The sequence below is a fragment of the Mobula birostris genome, chromosome 12, assembly GCF_030028105.1.
Source record: "Mobula birostris isolate sMobBir1 chromosome 12, sMobBir1.hap1, whole genome shotgun sequence".
Lineage (NCBI taxonomy): Eukaryota > Metazoa > Chordata > Chondrichthyes > Myliobatiformes > Myliobatidae > Mobula > Mobula birostris.
Window position 1 is genome coordinate 93149172 of NC_092381.1, and position 21003 is coordinate 93170174.

General features: G+C 42.8%; 1 protein-coding gene across 2 annotated transcripts in view; it reads right to left on the reverse strand.

Annotated features, from left to right (window-relative positions):
* Positions 1-10901, reverse strand: part of LOC140206391 (ADAMTS-like protein 2) — a 146701-nt gene extending 135800 nt beyond the window's left edge. For both annotated transcript variants that reach the window (XM_072274757.1, XM_072274756.1), the window contains exons 1-2: positions 10872-10901; positions 10501-10611 (exon numbers count right to left, since the gene is read on the reverse strand). In XM_072274757.1, the coding sequence (XP_072130858.1) occupies positions 10501-10599 (99 nt within the window). In that variant the 5' untranslated portion in view covers positions 10600-10611; positions 10872-10901. The remainder of the gene's footprint in view (positions 1-10500; positions 10612-10871) is intronic.
* Between the last annotated feature and the right edge of the window lie 10102 nt (positions 10902-21003).

Genomic DNA, 21003 nt, shown 5'->3' on the forward strand with positions numbered 1-21003 from the left:
GCAGTCTACAAGAGAACTGCTACTTGGGAGAAGATTTGTTTTCCAGCAAGACAATGACCCCAAGCATAAAGCCAAAGCTACACAGGAATAGCTTAAAAACTGCAAAGTTAATGTCCTGGAATGGCCAAGTCAGAGTCCAGGCCTCAATCCAATTGAGAATTTGTGGCTGGACTTGAAAAGGGCTGTTCTCTCACGAGGTCCATGCAATCTGATATAGCTAGAGTAGTTTTGTAAAGAAGGAGGAGAAAAATTGCAGTGTTCAGATGTGCAAAGCTGATAGAGACCTATCCACACAGACTCGAGCTGTAATTGCTGCCAAAGCTGCATCTACTAAATACTGACTTGAAGGGGATGAATACTTATGCAATCAATTATTTTGTGTTTCATATTTTTAATTAACTTAGATCACTTTGTAGAGATCTGTTTTTACTTTGACATGAAAAAGTCTTTTTCTGTTGATCAGTGTCACAAAGGCCATATGATATTCACTATGATTCAATGCAAAACAAAACATGAAAGCTTCGGGGGGGGGGGGTGAATACTCTTTATAGGCACTGTTTGTCACCCTGAGATTCATTTTCTTGCAAGCATACTCAATAAATTCAATAACCATAATAGAATCAATGAAAGACCACACCAACTGGGCATTCAGCCAGTGCATAAAAATCACTCACCCATCGAACTGAGAAATGCGGCTTCACAAAGTGAGTAGGGGAGCAGAGACATGGTAAACCTTTGTTAGGCATAAGCATTCAGGCCCTTCCCAGGTCATGAATATCTGACTTCTGGACAACTGTACATATGAACATGCATTTGCAACACCACTAGGATGAATTGGGTTGAATTTGCTGATGGCTACTGGCTACAGGGCTGCAGTCTTCTTCTGTCAGGTGGGAAAGAGGCATTTGTGTGTGAATTTTCTCCCACTCTACTTCCCCCACCCCCCTCCACAAACACCCCAAGCTACAACGATCAAGGGCTGCATTGAGCCGAGCAGATCCGGGAGCCAGTGAGACCAGCTGGGAGCCACACTTCCTTCTCCTGTTTGCTCTTCCCATCACAAATGTTTCTGTGATCCTCCTCGACACAGCTTTTGTTCTTCAACTTAAGAACTGCTCGCAGGAATGCAAGCCTAGAGTAACCTAGGGACTGCCTGTATTGGATCAAGGTTAAAACACAGGCATCAAAACATGTCTGTCCAAAACCAATTAAACTTAAACTTCTGCACTTGTTTGTGCTACTTGTTTTGCTGAAGTTGAAAGTCTACAGTAGTTTTATAGATAGCACAGTGCCCTAGTTACCATCCAAATGGAACAAAACAAATTAAAGGCTTGGGATGATCCTTAGTATGCAAGATGAATTACATTGACTAAGATTGGTCATGTTTCTTTGCTGGTCCTTCCAAGTTCGAGATAATTGGTAATAGGTTTAATATTGTCTCAGGTAATGAGATACAGCAAAAAGCAATCCATACCAATGCTGTCCGTACCAATCATTCCACACATAAGCACATCCAGGTAGTACAGAAGGAAAACCATAACAGGTTGCAAAATATTTTTGCATTTTATACAGAAAGCTTAGTGAACTTAGTCAAATAAGGTCTAAAGGACCATGATAAAGTAGACAAGAGATCAGGAGTTCCTCTTTACCATACAAGAGGTCCATTCACAAGTCTGAAAACAACACAACAGGATCCATTCTTGAGCCTGCCGATACTTGTCTCAAGCTTTTGTATCTTCTGCCCAGCGTGTGTGCGGTGGGAAAAGAGAGAATGAAGGGGTAGATACTTGATTTCCATCAGAACTGGAGTGGCTGTTGAGTCTGCTGTGAAGTCAACAGCCTCCATCACAGGTGATTTGAACTGCTGTATACCTTTCATTTTGCACAATTGGTATCTGCTTGCCTTTGGGCATGCTCTAAATCTAAGTGCACAACTTCTCTTTTAGCTTGACCCTCCCTGGAAGTTCAAGGACACTTTGAGAATGTCCTTGAAGCATTCGCTCTGTGTTTCTGCTCCCTCTCTCATCGCTTGCCAAACCAGATTTCTGAAACAGAGACCTTGTCTCAGGACGTTGTGTCAGGCATACAAACATAATGGCCTAATAGAGGACAGTTGTTCATCTCCCAGAGGAACTTCTCCAAGGATGGCACTGGAGAAGTTCCACCAACACTTCAAGGTGCTTACTGCAAGTTGTGTACATTCCCCAAAATATTTTGGGGTAGGGAATCACAGAGTCATAGAGAAACAGCACAGAGACATAAGAAACATCAGGAGCTAGAATCTGAAGCAAGAAACAACCTGCTGGAGGAACTCAGCAGTGAGAGGGAAAGGAACCATTGAGATTTTAGGTGGGAACCATGTATCAGGGAAGATCTCATGAACAGAAAATATCTAATCCCAGAAGCAGACTTGGCCTTAGCAAGGAAGACCACAGTGCTTTGGACAAACAATTTTATTCATGAAACCCGAACAAAGGAGAAAGCTCTTCAATTACTAATCCAGTCCAAAAATACACCACCGGGCAGTTTACGCATATGAGGTATTATACCAGGTGAATGAATCCATGTAGTTGAAGTGTGAAATTTACTACCACAGGGGTTTAATAAAGCACAATGCAAAGACATATTGAAGGAGAAGCTATTTAAGTACTTCAAGTTATGTGGGGATTAGGAAAAAAGCCAAGTGGTCCATGAATACACATAGAATTGTTGGGTTGAATGGCCTGCTTCTGTCGTGGAATTCTGCAGAAAATCCTCCTGGATATGGTTCTATGAATTAAGGATTCAACACTGAAAGCAAATCCTGAGGAAAATACAGTACTGTACAGATATCAACTGTATTCACAGTACCCCAACTCCTTTACCTTGAACATAAGATTTTACTGAGTTATAAAAAATATTGGCCATGGTTTTATAAAGGAAGCTGGGGGTAAAAGATCATAAGACAAAAATCACCAGCAGAACTGAGTCTTATAGCATAAATTCTCACTTGTTTACCACACCACAATGAAGCAAACTTTTGGGATTTACAATGCAAACTAATAATACAATTCTGCTAATCCTTGGCCTCAATGTTAATAGCCCAAAATTCTAAATGATATCCAGATTAGAGTGTTATGAATAAATCAAATGCCCATGCTTGGTACTGAAGCTGCTGAATTTGTCATTTAAAGCAATTCCACTCCAGTTTTTAAAATCGCTTCCCTCCCTCTCCCCCCACCCCCACCAAGCAGTCCATCTTTCATGGTGGCTTCCAGCAAGCCTGCAGTCAGGAGAAGAAAATGTCATAAAATCTTTCTTCAGATTACAACAGATTTTGTGTATTGTGAATGGCAGGCAAGATTACCAGAGACTGACCACCATTTCTCATCCTTCAGAGCACCTAATCAAAACAAGTGGCATAAAGCACATTCACCACCGTGAGAAGAATCCAGGGAAATTTACATAGAGTCTTTCCAATCATTGAAAGAGTGGATGAAAGATTCATGTGCACTTCAAATTTGATGTTTACTTTGTTCAGAATTTATTTAAATCTTACATCCATCCTACAACGTGAGGGAGTAAAAATCTTGGTATTATGTCTCCGTTGCAATTCAAAAGACTAACAGTTTGTAGAAAGAAATTGTCCCATAGCCTGTTGGTCCTGGCTTAATGCTACAGTAGCATTTGCCAGATGGAAGCAGCTGAAGCAGTTTACGGTTGAGGTGACTGGTGTCCCCATTGATCTTCCTGGCCTTCTTTCTGCACCTGCTGCTATTGCCAAGATAGACTGAGACTATTTTCTCTAATAGACCAATCCAACACAAGGGAGCATAATTTAATGGCACTTACCCCAAAAGACTGTGGAAGTACTTAGAGCTTTCAAGACCAATTAATAAATGCCTTGATTCTGAATATTAGAGATAGAGGCAGAGTCCGTAATGAGACAACCTCAAATGTTTCAAGGAAGTGCAAGGTTATGAAAAAAATCTTATAAACATCTAAATCAGTAGTAGGCCACTCTGCCTCTCGAACCTGCACCATACCTAATGAGATCATGGTGGATTTGATTGTAACCTCTTCCTCTATTCACAATACCCTTTCACCCTCCTTTACTTTTCAATGATCCATCTAACCATGTATTAACAATATTCAAAGACTGTGTTTATACTGCCATTTGAGGAACAGAGTTCCAAACACCAATGATTCATGAGAATAACTTTCTCAACACAAGTTCTAGATTGTAGAATGCCTTGGTTTGACCCCAGGAGCAATCAGTGTGTTTGCCTTCTGTGAGTGCAACTGATAAGTCTGGCCAGACAGGAACACATTTTCATTCTGCACTTGTAAGAATACTGCCCCTACCACCCTTATTCAAGCCCACCAACACGAAAAGATATGTTTGCCAATCCAATTGGTAAACACTGACTACCCATGCAACAGAACCATACTGCAGGTCCTCTAACCATCAAGACAGCATCCAAAACCAGGTTCCAGGAGGAGTGGGAGAGCAAGACAGACATTGACCTACAAAAAGGCGTTGGTCCTTCCCTCAACAAGCTTATAACTTAACCATCCATGGCACAGGATAGATACCAGGCATCCTGTGGAAAACACAGGCAAGATAGGTAATCTCAGCAGCATTGTAAACAGCCCCTTTTGAAAGACGTAGTCATAGTCACAGTCATACTTTATTGATCCCGAGGGAAGTTGGTTTTTTGTTACAGTTGCACCATAAATAATAAATAGTAATGAAACCATAAATAGTTAAATAGTAATATGTAAATTATGCCAGGAAATAAGTCCAGGACCAGCCTATTGGCGCAGGGTGCCTGACCCTCCAAGGGAGGAGTTGTAAAGTTTGATGGCCACAGGCAGGAATGAATTCCTATGATGCTCAGTGTTGCATCTCCGTGGAATGAGTCTCTGGCTGAATGTACTCCTGTGCCCAACCAGTACATTATGTAGTGGATGGGAGACATTGACCAAGATGGCATGCAACTTAGACAGCATCCTCTTTTCAGACACCACCGTCAGAGAGTCCAGTTCCATCCCCACAACATCACTGGCCTTAAGAATGAGTTTGTTGATTCTGTTGGGGACCCCTTGTTTCCATCCAGGGGGTCAGTGTGGACATGGTGGAGGATTACAAATACCTGGGGATACGAATTGAAAATAAACTGGACTGGTCTAAGAACACTGAGGCTGTCTACAAGAAGGGTCAGAGCCATCTCTATTTCCTGAGGAGACTGAGGTCCTTGAACATCTGCCGGACAATGCTGAGGATGTTCTACGAGTCTGTGGTGGCCAGTGCTATCATGTTTGCTGTTATGTGCTGGGGCAGCAGGCTGAGGGTAGCAGACACCAATAGAATCAACAAACGCATTCGTAAGGCCAGTGATGTTGTGGGGATGGAACTGGACTCTCTGACAGTGGTGTCTGAAAAGAGGATGCTGTCTAAGTTGCATGCCATCTTGGACAATGTCTCCCATCCACTACATAATGTATTGGGTGTGCACAGGAGTACATTCAGCCAGAGCCTCATTTCTCCGAGTTGCAGCACAGAGCATCATAGGAAGTCATTCCTGCCTGTGGCCATCAAACTTTACAACTCCTCCCTTGGAGGGTCAGACACCCTGAGCCGATAGGCTGGTCCTGGACTTATTTCATTATTTACTGGCATAATTTACATATTACTATTTAACTATTTATTACTATTTTCTACTACTATTTATTATTTCTATGACTATTACTATTTACTAATAGTAATAATACTATTACTATTTATTATTTATGGTGCAACTGTAACAAAAACCAATTTCCCCCGGGATCAATAAAGTATGACTACCCTCAGCCTGCTGCCCCAGCACACAACAGCAAACATGATAGCACTGGTCACCACAGACTCACCACAGAGGATTACATGCACTTCCTCCAACCTGATCTCAATGTTTGGTGTTCACAATGAGGTTTTCTCTAAATTGGTGAAACCAACTGCAAACCAGGTGACTGCTTTGTGGAGCACCCGTGCTCTGTCTGCAGCAGGTATCTCAAGCTTCCTCCCATTTGCACACCGATCTGTTTGCCCTCGGCCTTCTTCTTTGCTAAGGAGAGGCCAAGTACAATTTGGAAGAGCAATATTTCATATTCTCCTTCAGTTTCATACAACCCAATAGTGTGAACATTGAGAGTCCTTTCAAGAACTCATGTTGTCAGTATTATTTTTATTTGCACAATTTCTCTTCTTTTGTGCATTGCTTGTTTTATCAGTGTTTATGAATAATTTTCTATAAAATTCTATTCTATTTTGTTTTTCTTGTAAATGACCGCAAGGAAATTAACCTCAAGGTATTATATGGTAACATGCCTACATGTACTTCGTGAATAAATTTTCTTTGAACTTTCCAATTTCAGATAATCTACACCCCAGTGTTTCCCTCCCACACATTCACCTGTCCATCTAATCATCATTTCTCTTTGATCATCCTTGTCATCCCCTCCCCCAGCTGGTTCCATCTGCCCTTCATCTCCTCTTTGTCTAGTTCCTGACCTTTTTTTCCTGTTTCCAACCCTTGTGTGTACTGCAACTTGCTGGCAATGTTTCCTCTTCTCTATCGATCCTGATCCCAGGTCTCAACCCACATCAACTTACTTGCTTTGCCTCCACAAATGCTGCTTAAGCTGCCAAGTTACACCAGAATTGTTTTTTTCTTTGTTTAATAAAAATCGATATATTAGTACATGCAAAGTAATTAACAATTGTTAGGGGTGGGAAACAAGACTCAGAGGAATTCTTTCCCATGCAAAAGTATAGACAATTCCTGCAAGAAATCTATTAATGCAAATGGAGATGAGTGGGAAAAGGACATCAACCTGTATTACTATCTATGGATTGCAAGCGAGATTATATGAAGCATCTTTACTATATTTTTTGTGTGGTCATCTTCTAAACAAACAATTGAAGGCAATGCCCGAGCACTTCACTGACTTCTTCCACTACGAGTTGTGCTGAGAACCCCATCAATCATTGCTGTCATTACCCAAGGGCTGGAGAAAGGGAAAATAATCCCATTTGCAATAGCGCAACTTTGGTAAGGACATAGACATGAGCTCGGCAGCATGCACACAATAACCTGCCTCTGCTGAGCTACATTTGCTTACCTGGCAAATCAAATGAATCATCCTATCCCTAGACGAAGTTTCTTTCATGACCATCTTTGAGCCCGCACCCCTATATCCGTTCTAAGTAGTTATACCCTCACCAAACTTTACAGAAGCAACATGGAAAGCACCCAATCCAGGTCCATCACAGCTTGGTTTGGCAACTAACCGGCATAAGATCACAAGAAATTGGAGAGGGATGTAAATGTCGCCTAGTCCATCACACAGTCTCTCCTCCATTAACTGTCTACACTTCCCAACTTTGCCTCATGAAAACAGCCAACAGAGACCCCTCCCACTCCAGTCTTTGCCCCTCTAACGTTGGGCAGAAGATACAGAAATTCAAAAATATGAACCACGAGGCTTAAGGACAGCTTCTACGTCATCGTTATAAGACTCTTAAACTGACTTTTTGAATCATAAAAATGAACTCTTGATTTCTCAGTCTACCTCATCTTTAGCCCTTGCAATTTGTCTACCTACACTTATTCTCTAACTGTAACCATATTGTCTGGGCAGATGGAGCTCGACAGCCATAGTTGGCAGCTCATCTAGAAGGGAAACTCGGATTTCAAACCTCTGCTGCCTTGCAGCTATACCCACTCATGGGGAATGCTATGGAGGTAAACCCAGAGGAAAAATACAGACCTAAGGCAGTCCTGTGTTGAGTTCAACACTGACCAGCAACTCCTACGACACTGCTGGTGCAAAACTGTAGCAGTCTCTGCTATTCCTTTGATTTCATCAGCTGCGTGGAGAGGGCAAATCTGCTACATGGGCAACATCTTGCTCTCCATATCGTACTGCCCCGGCTTGCGTACTGACTTGCATAGCAACTTCAATAGCTAGGTCGCAACATTCATTGTAGATCCCGACCAACGGAGGGCCAACAGTATATTCTGCATTGTTTTGTTTTCTTTTTGAACTTCCTTGAGGTACTTGTGTATGAACGGATCCATCTGGATAGGTCAATGTTTCAGGGGCTTGCCCGTGTGCAAAAGCAGAAAGAGACTGCACTGTAGTCTTTCCCCAACAAGTTTTACATCAGCTGCACCAAGTTTCAGCACATATTCCTGCAACCTAGAATGTGCAGTCAGCAGCATTCCTTTATGGGCATCTTGCTGTGGTACAAGGCTTCAGATTATTTGTTGCTTCAGATTCTAGCATCTGCAGTTTCTTGTGTCTAAATTCCTTTGGGCAGTCATGCACTTGCTCTAATGCACCTTTTGAGTTAAGAGTTTATTTATTTTCTTCCCTCAGTTCTACCTTGCAAAAACAATAATCTCAGGCCAATGTGAATCATGGTCTGTGCTATTAGCAGTAAAACTGGCTGGCTGCATTAAGACGCTTCCAAGATGCTTGTGCCTCCCATACCCAGACACCACGTGTGAGGGCAGGAGAAGGGGAAATCACTGCAGTTATTATTTGTGAAAAAGGTCTACCCTGTTAATTGCTCGGATTTCACTTGTGGCTCAGCACTCTCACCTTTGAGACAGCGGATTTTGGATTCACGCCCAACTCCCGGCACAGATACTCGGCTGGCACTCAGTCCAGGTTAGAACTGGGAGGGGCGGTTGCACGGTGGAAGGCGTCTTCTGTCGGAGGAAATGTAACAGAGGCCCTGTCTGCCCCTTCAGGTGACGTGAAGGAGCAGGCAGTTCTCAGAGTACGGCAGCTCCCGACCTCCAGAATACATCTGCCCTCTCCAGCAGCGACAGATGAATCGGTCACTTTCACATCTGTTCCGTGCAAAATGGGCTGCCACGTTTCTAAAAGTGCACAACAACACTTTTTTTTACAAAAATATACTGTGTCATGGGGGGGGAATGTCGAAGAAAGGCGCCATGTAAATTCAGGTGCCTCTCTCAGGAGCATGCGCCAGTCCGCTTGTGTCCCGCTCACAGGGGTGAGTAATTGTAGCAGCAGTATCCCGCTGCTCTTCATCGCATATTTATATCGGGACTCCTTAGTCGGGGGAGGTGGGGTGGTGATGGTGAAACAAAGTGTTCCGGACCCCGTGCAGCTGTGTTTGGGAGAACAACCCTCAGAATATCAAAATAAACCACAGCAAATAATCTCTTGTTTTTCTTTCCTTGGGGAAACAGCTAATCGGTGGAGTTAATGACATCCAATTTTGTTTCTGCAAACCGTCAGCAATTTAGTCTTGCAGTTTCAGTACAGTCTCTAAGTTCTTTTTGTTTAAAATGCGCCCTTTCGCTACAATCGATTGCATCGAGCACACACACACACTCCTTCCCCACCCCCTTCCCTTAATAGCTTCTCCCTTCTACCCTCGGGGTTGGAACTAAAGAGCGGGGGGTGGTGGGGGTGGGAGAAGGAGAGAGACAAAACAAAACCCACGTGATGTGCCAGAGTTTTAACACACAGCCGAACCGGGGGTACATGAAAGGCCTCACGTTTGAGGCAACTTTAACGCGGCTCTGCTCGTCTAGACAAGCATGAAGGTGGCTGCAGAGTGCCCTCCCCAGCCTCTCAATGCACTGCCCTGCTCCCAGCCACGACTGCGTTCATTTCTCTTTCATCTGACCTTTAACGAAGTAAAGCCTTTCACCTCATCAGCTCCTCCTAACGTTAAAAATTCAATGTTGTCTTTTCTTCAGATTTAAATTTAAAATATCTTCATCCCAATCATTTAATTTTCTCTACCATCTCTTAAATTCAGGTTCTCAGCTCGTGCAAACACCATTTAAAGTGCGAGCCCCAGTATCATTGATTGATGCAAGACTTGAGGGAAAATAAAATTGAGCGACTAAAAGGGGGGGGGGAATTTTTTTTTAAAGTCGGAAAGCTACAGCTGTGTGTGATGAGAGTCTGCATTTGGAAACAGCAAGGTTAAATAAGAAACCTACATTTACCAACTTCGGTGTGAGGATGCATAAGGATAGGGGAGGTTCAGTTTAACTGGGCAACAATATAGAACAACTCTACTGTCCAAAAAAACACAATATATATATCCAACAGTTTAGAGTGGATAGTTAGATTTATAAGCTTACTAAAATGTTTCAAATAGTTTTTGCCAAAAAGTGCTCTCTTTCACTCTGTGCAAATCTGAACAACATAAAACAATGAATGCCGTTTAAAAATAAAACCAGGCGCAGAACAAACTGATTTGGAAAATTTCCTTTAAAAATATTTTTGAAACTTAAAAAGAACTGCGAGATGCAAACCAAGATACAAATTATTTCTCACCACTTCGCTCATACACACGTGAGAACAGCTTCTGTCTGCGTGCTGTCCTCCTGTGAAATAAGACTTAATAATGTTGCAGCGGGAGAAGGGATTTAAAAAAAATACACCAAAGCTCAAGAGTGTCTAGGAATAAGGAGAGCTCAAACTTACCAGATTGCCATGAGTTTCGGCACGCCACAGAAGGAAAAACACGGAATAGGTGAAAAGCGCTGCAGACCTGTAGCTATGAGTCCAAACCCTGGCAGCCATTCTCCAACAGAACTGCAGGAGGAACACATGAAGGGAGAGCTTGATGAAACCTGGATGGAGAGCAATTAATGACTTTACAACCTGTGGGTGCAAGCGAGGAGAGCAGATCGTTCCATTTACCCTGATTGACAAGCTAGACAAACAGTGTAAGTGTAAGACCCCAGCTGAAAGGGAAAGATACCCATCCTTCTCCTCTCAGGGCTCCAAGCAAGCTTTGTATCACTGCGTATTCTTGTGAACGTTTATTTTCGCCCCCACCCCTTCTCTCTTACCCCCAAAGCGACATAAGAGAGGAGGGCAGACTGGCGGTCAGGAAGAGAGCAGTCGACCCGAGCGAGCAATCATCCTGCCGGTTTCTCGCCAGTGGCGGCAAGTCACTCACTCTCTCGGCAAGTCACAAGGGGTTGGGACCAGCAGCCACCTCCAGGCTGACTGCCTTTGAAGTTTGCGCAGCAGGTTAAAAGAGGAAGCGTTTCCTCTTTAATATGATACGTTAAAAAGAATAGACAAATCTCTTTTCATGTTAGGAGACAACCTGGTAAATCAAAGCGAGCAGAAATGAAAGCCACATGGCACCTCTTAAACTGCCCGCCCCTCCTCCAGTACTCCAAACCCTCCCCCCCCCAACAACACACACAGAGGGATCCTTAATGCATCTTCTTTAAACTAAACTCGAAAAATACAGGTTGTCAAGCAGTCTAAAAGTAAAACCAGGCCACTCTTTCTGGTAGAAGTATTATCTAAAATAACATGGCAAGTGTTCTTTTTAAACCATCCTTTTATTTCCAGTGAGACCGCCGCTGGGCGTAATTCCCCTTTAGTCCGAGATCTGAGCACAAATTCTAGGTCATCCCAGCACCGAAGAAGCTCTGTCTGCCTTGTCAGTGGTGCTGTCTTGCTGGTATAGATTTGGCCTCTTTCTGTGGCATCAGTTCTGTTTGTGTGAAAAATGTTAAACTATTTTCTCCCAAGTAATACAGATGTGAAAGTCCCTCACATATTGAAGAGAAATCTGGTATCCCGCCCAATAATTACCAGTCAACCCACATCACTAAAAAAACACACATTATCTTATTGCTCGTTGTGGGAGCTTGGTGTGTTGCCCTATTGTAAATGTCTATGCTTTAGAAAGTATTTTATTAGTTTTAAGAATACCTGGAGGCAGTTTGTGGTTACAAATTAAATCTCTTTCAAGTATCTACATATTCCCATAGAGTAGCATAACTTTAATTGGACAATTTGCCTAAATGAGGCATCAAAGAGGATCAATTTCCCAAAGCGGAGAATGGGTTTTTCCTGTGCTGTGCTTTGTTGGAACACAGAGTCCTGTGCTGTGCTTTGTTGGATCACAGAGTGCTGAAAAACATTTTATTCAGGATTGCTAGAGAAAATTGAAAGTTCTAAAACTTGTATTTCAGCATCGTTATAGTATTAATATGACCCTGAGAGTTGTTGCATCTTAGAGCCAAAACCTGGTCTCATTTCTCAAAATTTGCGAGGGAGTTGTAGGAACACATTGCATGCTGGAAAGCCTTGGCAGGTCAGACACCATCAATGGAGGAAATGGTCTTGACCCAAAACATCTGCTACCCATTCCCTCTCCATAGATGCTACCTGAGTCACTGAGTTCCTCCAGTATTTTGTGTGTTGCGCCAGATTTCAGCATCTATAGTCTCATGTTTTTCTAAGGAAACTAGGGCAATGACCTTGATGCCATACACGCTGTGGTTTGAATATCGTGTTGTTGAGGCTACAGAGTACAAAGGCATCAAGTTTAGCTCCTGGCTTCTTCAAGGAAGTGAACCTCATATCTCATCATAATGTAAGGGAAGATGTGGTAAGCCTGACTGTAATAGGGCATGTAAACTTTAGCTGCCAAACTCTCCTACATTCTCTATGCAATCCATACTCAGAATGTCAAATCAGATGACATCAGGTGTCTGCCCATTACATGCTGGAGGTTGTTGGAGATGTGTGCTGTCAGGCCAGCCTGCCAGTATTGGAGCAAGAAAATGGAAGTTCTGTGGAATTACAGAGCTTTGTTGATCAAGCATATACTTGGAAAAAGGCCATCTGGGTAAGCTTCCAGTATAAATGTGTGATTAAACAAATGACCACTGAACAAGACCACATGGGACCACAAAGGAGGTTCTTAACACAGAGTGACTAATGCATGGAATTCCAGGTACAGAGGTGGAACAACTCCAAAATAATTTAAGCAATATCTGAATGTAATGAGGCAATATACTGTTGGTGGGTTGAAGGAACAGTGTTGGTTTCCTAAAGCAGGGTCTGAAGTTTACTGAATGAATTTCCTCATATATATCTATCCCATGATACTGTGTCAGTCCTTACCCACTGGATACTATATTCACCAAAGCAAACAGGTCTTGAGCTTGAAAGGAAAACAGTCCGTACAGTACTGAGAGGCTGCTGCATTGCTGCAAATGTAGTTCTTCAGGTAAGGCATGAAGCTGAAATTATGCTTAGCCCCTTGTAGGTTGTGTCAGAAACAAAAAATACTCCTGGTATCCCATGCAATACCCATCCCTCCACCAACATCATTTAAACAGAGTTCTCTGGCTCAGAAATCAAACTGCTGGAAGAATTCAGACTGAGCAGCACTGTCATTATAAAGTAATTGTTGACATTTTGGGACAAGACCCAACAACAGAACTATCCGGATATTTATTTTAAGCAACACACAAAATGCTGGAGACCTTTCTTCATGACTGGAAAGGAAGGGGGAAGATGCCAGAATAAAAAGGTGGGGAAGGGGAAGGAGGATAGCTAGAAGGTGATAGGTGAAGTCAGGTGGGTGGGAAAGGTAAAGGGATGGAGAGGAAGGACTCTGATAGAAGAGGAGAGTGGACCATTGGAGAAAGGAAAGGAGGAGGGAACCCAGGGGGGAGCAGACAGGCAGGTGAGAAGAGGTAAGAAGCCTGAGTAGGGAACAGAAGAAGAGGGGACAGGGGAGGACAAACATTTTACCAGAAGGAGAAACTGATATTCATGCTACCCAGACAGAATATGAAGTATTGCTCCTGCTCTCTGAGGGTGGCCTCATCTTGGGACAAAAGGAGGCCATGGACCAACATGTTGGAATGGGAATGGGAATCAGAATTAAAACATTTGGCCACTGGGAAGTTCCACTTTTGGCAGATGGAGCGGAGGTGCTCAACGAAGCGGTCCCCCAGTTTATGAATGGTCTAACCAATGTTTAATTTATTTCACTGCTTTTAATTAATCTTTGTGTAAATAAATTGGCAGCTCCATTTCCACCAAAACAATAGTGTCCGACTTTCACATACCAAGGTCACAAATAATGCTATGCAACTGAAGTAAGTACAGTATTTTTTTTCTTTATTACTTCCTGCCTATTATCAAGTAACCCAATGAATCAGAATCAGAATCTGGTTTATTATCACCGGCATGTGACGTGAAATTTGTTAACTTAGCAGCAACAGTTCAAAGCAATACATAATCTAGCAGAGAGAGAAAAAAATAATAAATAAACAAGTAAATCAATTACATATATTGAATAGATTATTATAAGATGTGCATAAGCAGAAAATTTTTAAAAATGAGGTAGTGTCCTAAGCTTCAAAGTCCATGTAGGAATTGGACAGCAGAGGAGAAGAAGCTGTTCCTGAATCACTGAGTGTGTGCCTTCAGGCTTCAGTATCTCCTACCTGATGGTAACAGTGAGAAAAGAGCATGCCCTGGGTGCTGGAGGTCGTTAGTAATGGACTCTGCCTTTCTGAGACACTGCTCCCTAAAGATGTCCTGGGTACTTTGTAGGCTAGTACCCAAGATGGAGCTGACTAGATTTACAACCTTCTGCAGCTTCTTTCGGTCCTGTACAGTAGCCCCTCCATACCAGACAGTGATGCAGCCTGTCAGAATGCTCTCCACCATACAACTATAGAAGTTTGTGAGTGTATTTGTTGACATGACACATTGCTTCAAACTCCTAATAAAGTATAGCCGCTGTCTTGCCTTCTTTATGACTACATCAATGTGTTGGGACCAGGTTAGATCCTCAGAGATCTTGACACCCAAGAACTTGAAGCTGCTCACTCTCTCCACTTCTGATCCCTCTATGAGGATTGGCATGTGTTCCCTCGTCTTACCCTTCCTGAAGTCCACAATTAGCTCTTTTGTCTTACTGACACTGAGCTCCAGGTTGTTGCTGCAGCACCACTCCACTAGTTTACATATCTCACTCCTGTACACATCTCATCACCACCTGAGATTCTACCAACAATGGTTGTATCATCAGCAAATTTGTAGATGGTATTTGAGCTGTGCCTAGCCACACAGTCATGTGTATACAGAGAGTAGAGCAGTGGGCTAAGCACACACCCCTAAGGTGTGCCAGTGTTGATCGTCAGTGAAGAGGATATGTTATCACCAACCCGCACAGACTGTGGTTAGGAAGTTGAGGATCCAATTATAGAGAGAGGTACAGAGGCCCAGGTTCTGCAACTTCTCAAACAGGATTGTGGGAATGATGGTATTAAATACTGAGCTCTAGTCAATGAACAGCATCCTGACATAGGTGTTTGTGTTGCCTAGGTGGTCTGAAGCCATGTGAAGAGCCATGGAGATTGCATCTGCCGTTGACCTATTGTGACTATAGGCAAATTGCAATGGGTCCAGGTCCTTGCTGAGGCAGGAGTTCAGTCTAGTCATAACCAACCTCTCAAAGCATTTCATCACTGTCGATGTGAGTGCTACCAGGTGATATCGTTAAGGCAGCTCACATTATTCTTCTTTGGCACTGGTATAATTGTTGCCTTTTTGAAACAAGTGGGAACTTCTCCCTGTAGCAGTGAGAGGTTGAAAATGTTTGAATACTCCCGCTAGTTGGTTGGCACAGGTTTCAGAGCCTTACCAGGTACTCCATCGGGACCTTCTACCTTGCGAGGGTTCACTCTCTTTAAAGACAGTCTTAGCATCGGCCTCTGAGACAGAGATCACAGGGTCATCAGGAGCAGCAGGGATCTTCACAGCTGTAGTTGTGTTCTCTCTTTCAAAGCGTGCATAGAAGGCGTTGAGTTTATCTGGTAGTGAAGCATTGCTGCCATTCATACTACTGGGTTTCGCTTTGTAGAAAGTAATGTCTTGCAGTCTCTGCCAGAGGTGCTGTGCTTCTGATATCACCTCCAACCCCATTCGAAATTGTCCCTTCGCCCTTGAAGTAACCCTCTGCAAATCATACCTGGTTTTCTGGTACAGGCCTGGGTTGCCAGACTTGAATGCCACAGATCTAGCCTTCAGCAAATGACGTACCTCCTGGTTCATCCACAGCTTTCAGTTTGGGAATGTACAGTAAGTCCTTGTAGGCACACACTCATCCACACAGGTTTTAATGAAGTCAGTAACAACTTCATTAAAACCATTGGGACTCTTTGGTCACTCTCTCCTGGATGCTGCTGGTGAACCACTGCAACGTGTTGCGGGCTACTTACAAAACTTCTAAATATACTTCTTCTGAATTACACTCACTGCAATCTGCACTTGTAATTTCCCTTTAAGCAATATACTTTTGAACTTTCTGAATGAACTAATGATTTAGAGATCTTCTGAAGGACTTGACGGACTTAACTCTCGAGCATGCAAGTAGAGCAGAAGAAGGTGCATCACCATGCTGAAAGAGAGGGAAGAGGAGAGGACTCCAAGCCAGACTGAAATGCCAGGGAATGAGACTTCCTCTACCCAGCATCTTATTAGCTATCAGAGGTCCATGAACTAAATTTTCATTGGAGGATCAGATGTGGAGCAAGTCTGCAACTTTAAGTTCCTCAGTGTTAGCATTTCAGAGGATCTGTCCTGGGGCCCAGCACGTAAGTGCTATTATGAAGAAAGCACAACAGCACTTCTACTTTCTTAAGAGTTTGCAAAGATTTGACATGTCATCTTAAACTTTGACAACCTTCGACAGATGTGCGGTGGACAATAAATTGACTGGTTGCATCACAGCCTGGTATGGAAACACCAATGCCCTTGAACAGAGAATCCTACAAATAGTAGTGGAATTGGCCCAGTCCATCACAGGTAAAGCCGTTCCACCATTCAGCACATCTACGCGGAGTGCTGTCATAGGAAATCAGCATTCATCAACACGGACCTCCACCATCCAGACCATGCTCTCTTCTCACTGCTGCCATCAGAAAGGATGTACAAGATCGTCAGGACCCACCCCACCAGGTTCAGGAACAATTATTACTCCTCAACCATCAGGGGCCTGAACCAGGGGAAATAACTTCAAGCTTGACTGAACAGTTCCCACAAACTACACACCCACTTTCAAGGACTCCTCAGCTCATGTTCTCAATATTTATTTATAATTATCACTATTATTTCTTTTTTCTCTTTCTTTCATATTTGCAGTTTGTTGGGGGTTTTTTTGCACATTGGTTAGGTGCGGTCTTTCATTGATTCTATTGTGTTTCTTGTATTTACTGTGAATGCCAACAAGTAAATGAATCTCAAGGTTGTATATGGTAACATATATGTACTTTGATAATAAATTTATTTTGAACTTTGAATTCTGGCTTGTCACCACCCCATGCAATCCATTCACTGTATGTAACAACTGTTCCACGTAACAACTACATGATTGAAATAACAACAACAGACTAAAAGTTTCAGTCCCTCTCACAAAACATTAATCATCTATAATGTACCAGCTGTCCTGCCTGAAGGATATTGTAACCACATAAGAGAGCCTATAGTTCTGTAAGCTATAAAAGAAATGAAAGCAGATATTCAATAACTTCAGCCACACAATCACCTTTCCCAATTCCTTGTCAGAGGTTCAATGCTCCAAAGGTATTAGTGCAGTCTAAGGGGCAAGTAAATTCTGAACAGAATGTTAATAAAATCAACGTGGGCCATGGATACCCGTGGGACAGGTTCCAGGAATTCCCCTCGGTGTTTTGGGATAAGTGAATGGCCTCCCATCAAACATGGGCCAAGCTACTTGAAAAACCACACCACTTCAAGCTGGCTGATCTCCAACACAGCACTGCACAGAAAATAAGAAATCACATTTTATCCCAGCCCTAGCTCTCCTCATGACTGAAGGTTTTTATGTTGAAGTGAAATGACCAAATAAGCCTTTGTTTCCATGCTGGGCCTGCTGCACACCTTAAATGGATCAAAATTATTCTGGTGCAATAAAATTGTTTGTTTTATTGAATACATTGATCTATTAATCTGTCAGGAGAATATGTTGAGGAGACCCCTGTGGAACTTAAAGACCAGCCCATTTGGATAAATCATCCATTTCTCTTCTCCTAATTCGACATCACTCTAATGTAAGCAGCACATGCCTGTCAGAGGTTTCTCACCCTCTTTCCCGCCTTTAACTTGGGAGGCTGCATCATATGCATTCAAGCTAAGCAGTGTGCCAGGTCTGTAGTTCCGAAGCCATCAGCTGCAGTGTGAAAGTCCTGCACACTCAAGCTGCCTACAAACCAAGTTCACAAAGTGTTTTCAGTCTACAACCTGACAGCATGAATATTGAATTTTTTACTTTCGGATACCCTGCGCTTTCACCCCCTACTGATGTACTCAGGTCCTGCCAGACACACTCTTCTTTTCGAACCCCGACCCCTCCCTGGTCCCTTATCACCCATTTCTTTCCCCTGCCTCACCTACTCCATCACCCACACACTCTGATCCCATCCTCTCCCCAGATGTTCCCAACTGCCTATCATCTCTCCATGATCTGGTTCCTTTCTTATCAGATTCCACTATCTTCAACCCTTTGTTACCTCCGCTTCCCATCTCGATCCTTCTTTTCCCCATTATCTGCCTATCAATCCTCCTCAGCTGGATCCACCTTTTCACCAGCTCTAATCCCACTCCTCCCCTTCACCTCTTTATACTGTACTGGTTTTCCTTACTTCTTTGCTCTTTAAGTTGAGAAAAAGGCTCTTGACCCCAAATATTGGCTATCTATTTCCCTCCACGGGTGATGCTTGACCTGCTGAGTTCCTCCAGCAGCTCGTTCTCTGCTCCAAACTCCAGCATCTGCAATCTCCTGTGAAGCTCAAGCCATTGCTGCTGGGATGCATCACCATCCAGGGCAGGGCGAAGGAAGAGAAGGTGGTCCTCACAACAGCTGGGGCCAATGCACTAACTGCAGGAAGACAGCTAGAATGATCTGGTGCTCTTCCTGGTCGTTGCTTCGCAAAGAATCAGTGGGATGTTCTTGAAATGTGCTTGAACCACGAATTGAAATATCAGATGAGCCAGAGGGTTCAATATGCAGTTTCTGCTAAAATAGGGCTGATTTGAGGAGGATCAGAGAGCGAGAGCTGCTAAGGGTGGTCCAGCTGCCCCAGAAGTTAAGCTGTGAGAAAGCTATCCCATTCCTCACTAATACTAAATTACCCCTATCCAAAGTGCTTAGTATATACAATGGACAACTACATCTCCAATCACCCTTCGGATGTGGACCCACTGATCCTCAGTGTTAGGATCTCTCGATATAATGTACAATGATAATGATTTCACAACATTACATCGAAGCATCACAAGATTATTCACCATTATTACATATATGCTTTGATTTTGCTCACTCATGTCTCTTCACACTCACCTCTTCACAAAACAGCTGGAGATCTCCAAGGACATAAGTAGAGAAGGAATCCACACCAAATATATTTATAGTTTATATTATACACTGTATTCCTTGGTGATCCATTTCTAAATGTTAGATCAGTGCTAACTGCCCACCCTGTTTCTGTTAACATCCCTCTTTTATAGTGAAGTGTATCATACAGGCATTCCATCTGTAACAGGTGGATGAGAAGGACAAAGAGTCCTGAAAAAACCGGTTGAATCACCCGGCTTTGCTTTCAGTTGTGCACCTCTTAATTGGTTAGTGAAGTTTGTAAAATATCTTCCTTAAAATTTTAATTGAGTTTTGCAAGTGGCAGCAGTGTTTGGAACAAGCACATCTGCACACTGTGGCCTGAGAATGAGGGTTATTGTCACTGACATAAGAAATGAAACATGTTGATTTCTGGCAGCAGTGGAATGCAGGCATAACTAATTACTGAGTTATAAATAAAGAGTACAAAAAAGGAGAAGTGAAGTCGTGTTCAGAATCAGAATCAGGTTTATTATCACCGGCATGTGGCGTGAAATTTGTTCACATAGCAGCAGCAGTTCAATGCAATACATAACATAGAAGAAAAAAAACAATAATAATAAATAAATAAGTAAATCAATTACAGTATATGTTATATGTATATTGAATAGATTAAAAATTGTGCAAAAAACAGAATATATATATAATAAATGAGGTAGTGTCCAAGGGTTCAATGTCCATTTAGAAATCAGATGGAAGAGGGAAGAAGCTGTTCCTGAATCGCTGAGTGTGTGCCTTCAGACTTCTGTATCTCCTACCTGATGGTAACAGTGAGAAAAGGGCATACCCTGGGTGCTGGGGGTCTTCAATAATGGACGCTGCCTTTCTGAGACATCACTCTTTGAAGATGTCCTGGGTACTTTGTAGGCTAAGATTCAGCCAACTAAATCTGCAGCTTCTTTCGGTCCTGTGCAGTAGCCCCACCCCCCTCATACCAGACAGTGATGCAGCCTGTCAGAATGCTCTCCACGGTACAACTATAGAAGTTTTGGAGTGTATTTGTTGACATACAGTTGAAGTCAGAAGTTTACATACTGCTCAGCCAAATACATTTAAACTCAGTTTTTCACAATTCCTGACATTTAATCCTAGAAAACATTCCCTGTCTTAGGTCAGTTAGGATCACTATTTTAAGAATGTGAAATGTCAGAATAATTGTAGAGGGAATGATTTATTTCAGCTTTTATTTCTTTCATCACTTTCCCAGTGGGTCAGATGTTTACATACACTTTGTTAGTATTTGGTAGCATTGCCTTTAACTTGTTTAAATCGGGTCAAACATTTCGGATAGCCTTCCACAAGCTTCTCACAATAAGTTGCTGAAATTTTGTTTCATTCCTCCATACAGAACTGGTGTAACTGAGTCAAATTTGTAGGCCTCCCTGCTCGCACATGCTTTTCCAGTTCTGCCCAGAAATTTTCTATTGGATTGAGGTCAGAAAATGATGTCAAGTCTCGTTCATCCTTGGGAGCAATTTCCAAACGCCTGAAGGTACCACGTTCATCTGTACAAACAATAGCACGCAAGTATAAACACCATGGGGCCACGCAGCCATCATACCGCTCAGGAAGGAGATGCATTCTGTCTAGAGGTGAACGTACTTTGGCGCAAAAAGTGCAAATTAATCCCAGAAACAGCAAAGGACCTTGTGAAGATGCTGGAGGAAACAAGTATCTATATCCACAGTAAAACGAGTCCTATATCCACATAACCTGAAAGGCCGCTCAGCAAGGAG